Raw genomic sequence first — 12,243 nt, 5'->3', positions numbered from 1 at the left:
TAGCCTAGTGGTTAGAGTGTAGAGGTGGCAGGTAGCCTAGTGGTTAGAGTGTAGAGGAGGCAGGTAGCCTAGTGGTTAGAGTGTAGAGGAGGCAGGTAGCCTAGTGGTTAGAGTGTAGGGGAGGCAGGTAGCCTAGTGGTTAGAGAGTAGAGGTGGCAGGTAGCCTAGTGGTTAGAGTGTAGAGGAGGCAGGTAGCCTAGTGGTTAGAGTGTAGAGGAGGCAGGTAGCCTAGTGGTTAGAGTGTAGAGGAGGCAGGTAGCCTAGTGGTTAGAGTGTAGAGGAGGCAGGTAGCCTAGTGGTTAGAGTGTAGAGGAGGCAGGTAGCCTAGTGGTTAGAGTGTAGAGGAGGCAGGTAGCCTAGTGGTTAGAGTGTAGAGGAGGCAGGTAGCCTAGTGGTTAGAGTGTAGAGGAGGCAGGTAGCCTAGTGGTTAGAGTGTAGAGGAGGCAGGTAGCCTAGTGGTTAGAGTGTAGAGGAGGCAGGTAGCCTAGTGGTTAGAGTGTAGAGGCAGGTAGCCTAGTGGTTAGAGTGTAGAGGAGACAGGTAGCCTAGTGGTTAGAGTGTAGAGGAGGCAGGTAGCCTAGTGGTTAGAGTGTAGAGGAGGCAGGTAGCCTAGTGGTTAGAGTGTAGAGGAGGCAGGTAGCCTAGTGGTTAGAGTGTAGGGGATGCAGGTAGCCTAGTGGTTAGAGTGTAGAGGAGGCAGGTAGCCTAGTGGTTAGAGTGTAGAGGTGGTAGGTAGCCTAGTGGTTAGAGCGTTGGGCCAGTAACTGAGAGGTTGCAAGTTCAAATCCCCGAGCTGACAAGGTACAACTCTGTCGTTCTGCCCCTGAACAAGGCACTGTTCCTAGGCCGTCATTGTAAATATGAATGTGTTCTTAATTAACTGACTTGCCTGGTTAAATAAAGGTGAAATAAATAAATCCCAAACAGACTGGAAGGAACCTCTTAAGCTGTTCCCGACACTTTCTAAGAATATTGAACTGTGTGTTCGCTTCCTGTTTTTACCTCCTATAAACAGTTATTTGTCATGTAGCTATTTGCATGATCTCGTTCTTACCTGTTAGTCTGGAGCTGAGGTATGGAGGAGAGATGTTGTCGTTTGGGTGTGACCCCATTTCACGGCTAGTCATGTGAGTGTACTGGGAAACGTCAGCATAACTCTGGAACACAGAGAGAGTACAGACTGGGTCAGGACAGTAACCTAGTAACTATGTAATACAGTACTGACTGGGTCAGGACAGTAACCTAGTAACTATGTAATACAGTACTGGGTCAGGACAGTAACCTAGTAACTATGTAATACAGTACTGACTGGGTCAGGACAGTAACCTAGTAACTATGTAATACAGTACTGGGTCAGGACAGTAACATAGTATCTATGTAATACAGTACTGGGTCAGGACAGTAACATAGTATCTATGTAATACAGTACTGACTGGGTCAGGACAGTAACCTAGTAACTATGTAATACAGTACTGGGTCAGGACAGTAACCTAGTAACTATGTAATACAGTACTGACTGGGTCAGGACAGTAACCTAGTAACTATGTAATACAGTACTGGGTCAGGACAGTAACATAGTATCTATGTAATACAGTACTGGGTCAGGACAGTAACATAGTATCTATGTAATACAGTACTGACTGGGTCAGGACAGTAACATAGTATCTATGTAATACAGTACTGACTGGGTCAGGACAGTAACATAGTATCTATGTAATACAGTACTGGGTCAGGACAGTAACATAGTATCTATGTAATACAGTACTGACTGGGTCAGGACAGTAACATAGTATCTATGTAATACAGTACTGACTGGGTCAGGACAGTAACCTAGTAACTATGTAATACAGTACTGACTGGGTCAGGACAGTAACCTAGTAACTATGTAATACAGTACTGACTGGGTCAGGACAGTAACCTAGTAACTATGTAATACAGTACTGGGTCAGGACAGTAACCTAGTAACTATGTAATACAGTACTGGGTCAGGACAGTAACCTAGTAACTATGTAATACAGTACTGACTGGGTCAGGACAGTAACCTAGTAACTATGTAATACAGTACTGGGTCAGGACAGTAACCTAGTAACTATGTAATACAGTACTGACTGGGTCAGGACAGTAACATAGTATCTATGTAATACAGTACTGGGTCAGGACAGTAACATAGTAACTATGTAATACAGTACTGACTGGGTCAGGACAGTAACCTAGTAACTATGTAATACAGTACTGGGTCAGGACAGTAACCTAGTAACTATGTAATACAGTACTGACTGGGTCAGGACAGTAACATAGTATCTATGTAATACAGTACTGGGTCAGGACAGTAACATAGTAACTATGTAATACAGACTGGGTCAGGACAGTAACATAGTAACTATGTAATACAGTACTGACTGTGTCAGGCTAGTAACCTAGTAACTATGTAATACAGTACTGGGTCAGGACAGTAACCTAGTAACTATGTAATACAGACTGGGTCAGGACAGTAACATAGTAACTATGTAATACAGTACTGACTGTGTCAGGACAGTAACCTAGTATCTATGTAATACAGTACTGGGTCAGGACAGTAACCTAGTAACTATGTAATACAGACTGGGTCAGGACAGTAACATAGTAACTATGTAATACAGTACAGACTGGGTCAGGACAGTAACCTAGTATCTATGTAATACAGTACTGGGTCAGGACAGTAACCTAGTAACTATGTAATACAGACTGGGTCAGGACAGTAACATAGTAACTATGTAATACAGTACTGACTGGGTCAGGACAGTAACATAGTATCTATGTAATACAGTACTGGGTAAGGACAGTAACATAGTATCTATGTAATACAGTACTGGGTCAGGACAGTAACATAGTATCTATGTAATACAGTACTGACTGTGTCAGGCTAGTAACAGAACGAACACAAACTTCTGATTAATAATGACCCAGCTCAGCTTTTTGTAAATCAACAAACCTTTCTAAAGAAGTGCTGACAACTACAGAGAAGAGTTAGGCTGTATGAATAACAGTTACAGTTCTGTAGAGGAGAATGAGAATCTACTGTAGGACTGACTTCTATACTACAGGTTATATATACTACAGGTTATATATACTACAGGTTATATATACTACAGGTTATATATACTACAGGTTATATATATATATATATATATTACAGGTTATATATACTACAGGTTATATATACTACAAGTTATATATAATACAGGTTATATATATACAGGTTATATATATTACAGGTTATATATACTACAGGTTATATATACTACAGGTTATATATACTACAGGTTATATATAATACAGGTTATATATACTACAGGTTATATATACTACAGGTTATATATAATACAGGTTATATATACTACAGGTTATATATACTACAGGTTATATATACTACAGGTTATATATACTACAGGTTATATATACTACAGGTTATATATATTCTAGGTTATATATATACTACAGGTTATATATATTACAGGTTATATATATTCTAGGTTATATATACTACAGGTTATATATACTACAGGTTATATATACTACAGGTTATATATACTACAGGTTATATATACTACAGGTTATATATATTATAGGTTATATATACTACAGGTTATATATATTATAGGTTATATATACTACAGGTTATATATACTACAGGTTATATATACTACAGGTTATATATACTACAGGTTATATATACTACAGGTTATATATATTACAGGTTATATATACTACAGGTTATATATATTCTAGGTTATATATACTACAGGTTATATATACTACAGGTTATATATACTACAGGTTATATATATTACAGGTTATATATATTACAGGTTATATATACTACAGGTTATATATACTACAGGTTATATATACTACAGGTTATATATATTACAGGTTATATATACTACAGGTTATATATATTCTAGGTTATATATACTACAGGTTATATATACTACAGGTTATATATACTACAGGTTATATATATTACAGGTTATATATATTACAGGTTATATATACTACAGGTTATATATACTACAGGTTATATATATTACAGGTTATATATACTACAGGTTATATATACTACAGGTTATATATATTACAGGTTATATATACTACAGGTTATATATATTCTAGGTTATATATACTACAGGTTATATATACTACAAGTTATATATAATACAGGTTATATATACTACAGGTTATATATATATTACAGGTTATATATATATTACAGGTTATATATATTACAGGTTATATATACTACAGGTTATATATATTCTAGGTTATATATACTACAGGTTATATATACTACAGGTTATATATAATACAGGTTATATATACTACAGGTTATATATATATTACAGGTTATATATATATTACAGGTTATATATAATACAGGTTATATATATATTAGAGGTTATATATATTACAGGTTACATATATTACAGGTTATATATATTACAGGTTATATATAATACAGGTTATATATATATTACAGGTTATATATATTACAGGTTATATATACTACAGGTTATATATATTACAGGTTATATATATTACAGGTTATATATATTCTAGGTTATATATACTACAGGTTATATATACTACAAGTTATATATAATACAGGTTATATATACTACAGGTTATATATATATTACAGGTTATATATATATTACAGGTTATATATATTACAGGTTATATATACTACAGGTTATATATATTCTAGGTTATATATACTACAGGTTATATATACTACAGGTTATATATAATACAGGTTATATATACTACAGGTTATATATATATTACAGGTTATATATATATTACAGGTTATATATAATACAGGTTATATATATATTAGAGGTTATATATATTACAGGTTACATATATTACAGGTTATATATATTACAGGTTATATATAATACAGTTTATATATATATTACAGGTTATATATATTACAGGTTATATATACTACAGGTTATATATATTACAGGTTATATATATTACAGGTTATATATATTACAGGTTATATATATTACAGGTTATATATATATTACAGGTTATATATATATATTAGAGGTTATATATATTACAGGTTATATATATATTACAGGTTATATATATTACAGGTTATATATATATATTAGAGGTTATATATATTACAGGTTATATATATATATTACAGGTTATATATATTACAGGTTATATATATTACAGGTTATATATATATTACAGGTTATATATATATTACAGGTTATATATATATTAGAGGTTATATATATTACAGGTTATATATATTACAGGTTATATATATATATTAGAGGTTATATATATTACAGGTTATATATATTACAGGTTATATATATTCTAGGTTATATATACTACAGGTTATATATACTACAGGTTATATATATTATAGGTTATATATATATTACAGGTTATATATATTCTAGGTTATATATACTACAGGTTATATATACTACAGGTTATATTCATTCTAGGTTATATATACTACAGGTTATATATATTCATGGATATATATATAACAGGTTATATAAATTACAGGTTATATACATTACAGGTAATATATATTACAGGTTATATATACTACAGATTACATATACTACAGATTATATATATTACAGGTTATATAAATTACAGGTTATATAAATTACAGGTTATATATATTACAGGTTATACATATACTACAGGTTATATATATTACAGGTTATATATACTACAGATTACATATACTACAGATTATATATATTACAGATTATATATAGTACAGGTTATATATACTACAGGTTATATATTATAGGTTATATAAATTACAGGTTATATATATTACAGGTTATATATATATATACTACAGTGTATATATATTACAGGTTATATAAATTACAGGTTATATATATTACAGGTTATATATATATATATATATATACTACAGTGTATATATATTACAGGTTATATATATTACAGGTTATATATACTACAGTTTATATATTATAGGTTATATAAATTACAGGTTATATAAATTACAGGTTATATATATTACAGGTTATATATATACTACAGTGTATATATATTACAGGTTATATATTACAGGTTATATATATTATTGGTTATATAAATTATAGGTAATATATATAAAGTACAGGTTATATATAATACAGGTTAAATATTATAGGTTATATAAATTACAGGTTATATATATACAGGTTATATATATTACAGGTTATATATACTACAGGTTATATATATTACAGGTTATATATATTACAGGTTATATAGATTATAGGTTATATATATTACAGGTTATATATATTACAGGTTATATAGATTATAGGTTATATAGATTATAGGTTATATATATTACAGGTAATATAAATTATAGGTTATTTAAATTATAGGTTATATATATTACAGGTTATATATATTACAGGTTATATATATTACAGGTTATATATATTACAGGTTATATATATTGTAGGTTATATAGATTATAGGTTATATATATTACAGGTTATATATATTACAGGGTATATATACTACAGGTTATATCAATTACAGGTTATATAAATTATATGAATTACAGGTAATATAAATTATAGGTTATATAAATTACAGGTAAAATATATAAATAATAGGTTATATATACTACAGGTTATGTATATTATAGGTTATATAAAATACAGATTATATAAATTGCAGGTTATATATATATTACAGGTTATATATATTACAGGTTATATATACTACAGTTTATATATATTACAAGTTATATAAATTACAGGATATATATATTACAGGTTATTTAAATGAAAGGTTATATAAATGACAGGTTATATAAATTACATGTTATATATATATATATATATATATATATATATATATATATACATATATTACAGGTTATATAAATTACAGGTAAAAAATATAAATTACAGGTTATATATACTACAGGTTATATATATTATAGGTTATATAAAATACAGGTGATATAAATTGCAGGTTATATGTATTACAGGGTATTACAGGTATATTACAGTTTATATATACTGCTCAAAAAATAAAGGGAACACTTAAACAACACTTCCTAGATCTGAATGAAAGAAATAATCTTATTAAATACTTTTTTCTTTACATAGTTGAATGTGCTGACAACAAAATCACACAAAAATATTCAATGGAAATCCAATTTATCAACCCATGGAGGTCTGGATTTGGAGTCACACTCAAAATTAAAGTGGAAAACCACACTCCAGGCTGATCCAACTTTGATGTAATGTCCTTAAAACAAGTCAAAATGAGGCTCAGTAGTGTGTGTGGCCTCCACGTGCCTGTATGACCTCCCTACAACGCCTGGGCATGCTCCTGATGAGGTGGCGGATGGTCTCCTGAGGGATCTCCTCCCAGACCTGGACTAAAACATCCGCCAACTCCTGAACAGTCTGTGGTGCAACGTGGCGTTGGTGGATGGAGCGAGACATGATGTCCCAGATGTGCTCAATTGGATTCAGGTCTGGGGAACGGGCGGGCCAGTCCATAGCATCAATGCCTTCCTCTTGCAGGAACTGCTGACACACTCCAGCCATGAGGTCTAGCATTGTCTTGCATTAGGAGGAACCCAGGGCCAACCGCACCAGCATATGGTCTCATAAGGGGTCTGAGGATCTCATCTCGGTACCTAATGGCAGTCAGGCTACCTCTGGCGAGCACATGGAGGGCTGTGCGGCCCCCCAAAGAAATGCCACCCCACACCATGACTGACCCACCGCCAAACCGGTCATGCTGGAGGATGTTGCAGGCAGCAGAACGTTCTCCACGACGTCTCCAGACTCTGTCACGTCTGTCACATGTGCTCAGTGTGAACCTGCTTTCATCTGTGAAGAGCACAGGGCGCCAGTGGCGAATTTGCCAATCTTGGTGTTCTCTGGCAAATGCCAAATGTCCTGCACGGTGTTGGGCTGTAAGCACAACCCCCACCTGTGGACGTCGGGCCCTCATACCACCCTCATGGAGACTGTTTCTGACCGTTTGAGCAGACACATGCACATTTGTGGCCTGCTGGAGGTCATTTTGCAGGGCTCTGGCAGTGCTTCTCCTGCTCCTCCTTGCACAAAGGCGGAGGTAGCGGTCCTGCTGCTGGGTTGTTGCCCTCCTATGGCCTCCTCCACGTCTCCTGATGTACTGGCCTGTCTCCTGGTAGCGCCTCCATGCTCTGGACACTACAGCAAACCTTCTTGCCACAGCTCGCATTGATGTGCCATCCTGGATGAGCTGCACTACCTGAGCCACTTGTGTGGGTTGTAGGCTCCGTCTCATGCTACCACTAGAGTGAAAGCACCGCCAGCATTCAAAAGTGACCAAAACATCAGCCAGGAAGCATAGGAACTGAGAAGTGGTCTGTGGTCACCACCTGCACAACCACTCCTTTATTGGGGGTGTCTTGCTAATTGCCTATAATTTCCACCTGTTGTCTATTCCATTTGCACAACAGCATGTGAAATTTATTGTCAATCAGTGTTGCTTCCTAAGTGGACAGTTTGATTTCACAGAAGTGTGATTGACTTGGAGTTACATTGTGTTGTTTAAGTGTTCCCTTTATTTTTTTGAGCAGTGTATATTACAAGTTATATAAATTACAGGTTATAAAAATTACAGGTTATTTAAATGACAGGTTATATATATTACAGGTTATATATATATATATATATATATATATATATATATATATATATATATATACTACAGTTTATATATATTACAGGTTATATAAATTACAGGTTATATAAATTACAGGTTATATATATAAATTACAGGTTATATATATTATTGGTTATATATATTACAGGTTATATATATATTACAGGTTATAAATATATTACAGGTTATATATATTACAGGTTATATATATATTACAGGTTATAAATATATTACAGGTTATATATATTACAGGTTATATATATATATATTACAGGTTATATATATACTACAGTTTATATATATTACAGGTTATATAAATTAAAGGTTATATATATTACAGGTTATATATATTACAGGTTATATATATTACAGGTTATATATATATTACAGGTTATAAATATATTACAGGTTATATATATTACAGGTTATATATATATATATTACAGGTTATATATATACTACAGTTTATATATATTACAGGTTATATATATTAAAGGTTATATATATTACAGGTTATATATATATTACAGGTTATATATATTACAGATGATATAAATTATAGGTTATATATATTACAGTTTATATAAATTATAGGTTATATATATTACAGGTTATAGAGTTAGAAGTATAGATTTCCTCCTTTGACATATTTCTACAGGTATTACACATTATACTGCTATGTGTATCTGTGGAACTCACCTTTGAAGGGGCACCTCTATGTCCCCAAGTCCCTGCACTGGCTCTGTCCCCCATGTCTACAACAAGAAGACAGAAAGAAAGACAGAACATGGGTATGAACATCATCTACCAGGAAATAAAGAACTTGTGTGACTTCACCTTGTTTATTATTTACATCTATCGCCAGCAGCTAAATATGGATTAAATCGGCCATTTTCATCACTTACAAAACCTGACAATAACCTCAACATTTACTACTGAAAATTGTTCTCCACAATAATATTTCCAGTAATCCTGATGCGCGATGCAAAAACAAAAATAAACACCCCAAAAACCACCGTAATATTATAGTTATTACAATTATTACAACTGATTGTTGTTTTCTTATCTACATTCTGCCCCGACCAAAGGTCACCCAATAATACGAATAGTTTAATTACGATTAAAGCGGCAATCAGCAGTAGAAACAATAACAATGCGTTCTCTCCTTCCCGGTTTCAGTAAAACGCTGAGGAATAGGACTGGAGAAATGTAACCACTTTCACATTTCTAGACAGAGCTATGGATCCAATGACTGACCTTTCGTCATATCAAAATGATGTTTTGAGGCTATGGGTTTAAAGTGGTATTTTGTTTAATGTAAAACATTCTATATAATCAATGTGCTTTTTGTTAATCTGAACTGGTACAGTCTCACGTATCTCGATTCAACACATTCTTTATTCTCTTTATTTCTTCGTTCTTCAGAAAACCGTCCCTTTGTGTCCGTGTACAGAGGAGGAATTACATACACTGTAGAGTTAATCTGACACCATTGATAGCGTACGGAGGACACAATGCAAACATCCCAGCTCTGTTACAAAACACTTTGGGAGCTGTGGAGAACCACTGCCTAGTCTACAGCGTGGAGAGTCACTACCTAGTCTACAGCGTGGAGAGTCACTACCTAGTCTACAGCGTGGAGAGCCACTACCTAGTTTACAGAGTGGAGAGTCACTACCTAGTCTACAGTGTGGAGAGTCACTACCTAGTCTACAGTGTGGAGAGTCACTACCTAGTCTACAGCGTGGAGAGTCACTACCTAGTCTACAGTGTGGAGAGTCACTACCTAGTCTACAGTGTGGAGAGTCACTACCTAGTCTACAGTGTGGAGAGTCACTACCTAGTCTACAGTGTGGAGAGTCACTACCTAGTCTACAGTGTGGAGAGTCACTACCTAGTCTACAGAGTGGAGAGTCACTACCTAGTCTACAGTGTGGAGAGTCACTACCTAGTCTACAGCGTGGAGAGCCACTACCTAGTCTACAGAGTGGAGAGTCACTACCTAGTCTACAGTGTGGAGAGTCACTACCTAGTCTACAGTGTGGAGAGTCACTACCTAGTCTACAGCGTGGAGAGTCACTACCTAGTCTACAGTGTGGAGAGTCACTACCTAGTCTACAGTGTGGAGAGTCACTACCTAGTCTACAGTGTGGAGAGTCACTACCTAGTCTACAGAGTGGAGAGTCACTGCCTAGTCTACAGTGTGGAGAGTCACTGCCTAGTCTACAGAGTGGAGAGTCACTGCCCAGTCTACAGAGTGGAGAGTCACTGCCTAGTCTACAGAGTGGAGAGTCACTACCTAGTCTACAGTGTGTAGAGTCACTACCTAGTCTACAGCGTGGAGAGTCACTACCTAGTCTACAGCGTGGAGAGTCACTACCTAGTCTACAGAGTGGAGAGTCACTACCTAGTCTACAGAGTGGAGAGTCACTACCTAGTCTACAGTGTGGAGAGTCACTACCTAGTCTACAGCGTGGAGAGTCACTACCTAGTCTACAGTGTGGAGAGTCACTACCTAGTCTACAGTGTGGAGAGTCACTACCTAGTCTACAGTGTGGAGAGTCACTACCTAGTCTACAGTGTGGAGAGTCACTACCTAGTCTACAGTGTGGAGAGTCACTACCTAGTCTACAGAGTGGAGAGTCACTACCTAGTCTACAGTGTGGAGAGTCACTACCTAGTCTACAGAGTGGAGAGTCACTGCCTAGTCTACAGAGTGGAGAGTCACTACCTAGTCTACAGTGTGGAGAACCACTTCCTAGTCTACAGAGTGGAGAGTCACTACCTAGTCTACAGTGTGGAGAGTCACTACCTAGTCTACAGAGTGGAGAGTCACTACCTAGTCTACAGTGTGGAGAGTCACTACCTAGTCTACAGTGTGGAGAGTCACTACCTAGTCTACAGCGTGGAGAGTCACTACCTAGTCTACAGAGTGGAGAGTCACTACCTAGTCTACAGAGTGGAGAGTCATTACCTAGTCTACAGTGTGGAGAGTCACTACCTAGTCTACAGTGTGGAGAGTCACTACCTAGTCTACAGCGTGGAGAACCACTACCTAGTCTACAGTGTGGAGAGTCACTACCTAGTCTACAGTGTGGAGAGTCACTACCTAGTCTACAGCGTGGAGAACCACTACCTAGTCTACAGTGTGGAGAGTCACTACCTAGTCTACAGTGTGGAGAGTCACTACCTAGTCTACAGCGTGGAGAACCACTACCGAGTCTACAGCGTGGAGAGTCACTGTGTGGAATAAGGACAGAAATCAGTACTCAAGAGTCAAAGTCAGTCAACCTTCATGTGTTTGCTGTTGTCTGTCTCCAGATCTGTGCCTGAGCGAAGGACTCATCAGTCAGTAGCTGTAATGTTCTCTATGTAAGTATATACTGTATATATAGGTGTTCCTGACTGTCCCATTCAGAACTCAACCAGGTGGATGGACACCAGTGCTCCTCTGCTCTTCACTCGACATACACACAGATGAGAGAACAACTGGTGGGATTGGTCCCATATGGACGA

General features: G+C 35.4%; 1 protein-coding gene across 11 annotated transcripts in view; it reads right to left on the bottom strand.

The window, feature by feature from the left end:
• LOC106568540 (transcription factor 4) overlaps positions 1 to 12,243 on the bottom strand; it is a 420,186-nt gene that overhangs the window by 310,640 nt on the left and 97,303 nt on the right. For all 11 annotated transcript variants that reach the window (XM_045692640.2, XM_045692641.2, XM_045692637.2 and 8 more), the window contains 2 exons: positions 9,427 to 9,482; positions 1,055 to 1,157 (listed from right to left, as the gene is read on the bottom strand). In XM_045692640.2, coding sequence (XP_045548596.1) covers positions 1,055 to 1,157; positions 9,427 to 9,482 — 159 coding nt within the window. The remainder of the gene's footprint in view (positions 1 to 1,054; positions 1,158 to 9,426; positions 9,483 to 12,243) is intronic.

Source organism: Salmo salar, chromosome 13 (genome assembly GCF_965601325.2).
Source record: "Salmo salar chromosome 13, fSalSal1, whole genome shotgun sequence".
Taxonomy (NCBI): Eukaryota; Metazoa; Chordata; class Actinopteri; order Salmoniformes; family Salmonidae; genus Salmo; species Salmo salar.
The sequence above is the reverse complement of the archived record's forward strand: the minus strand, read 5'-3'. Positions and strand labels throughout refer to the sequence as shown.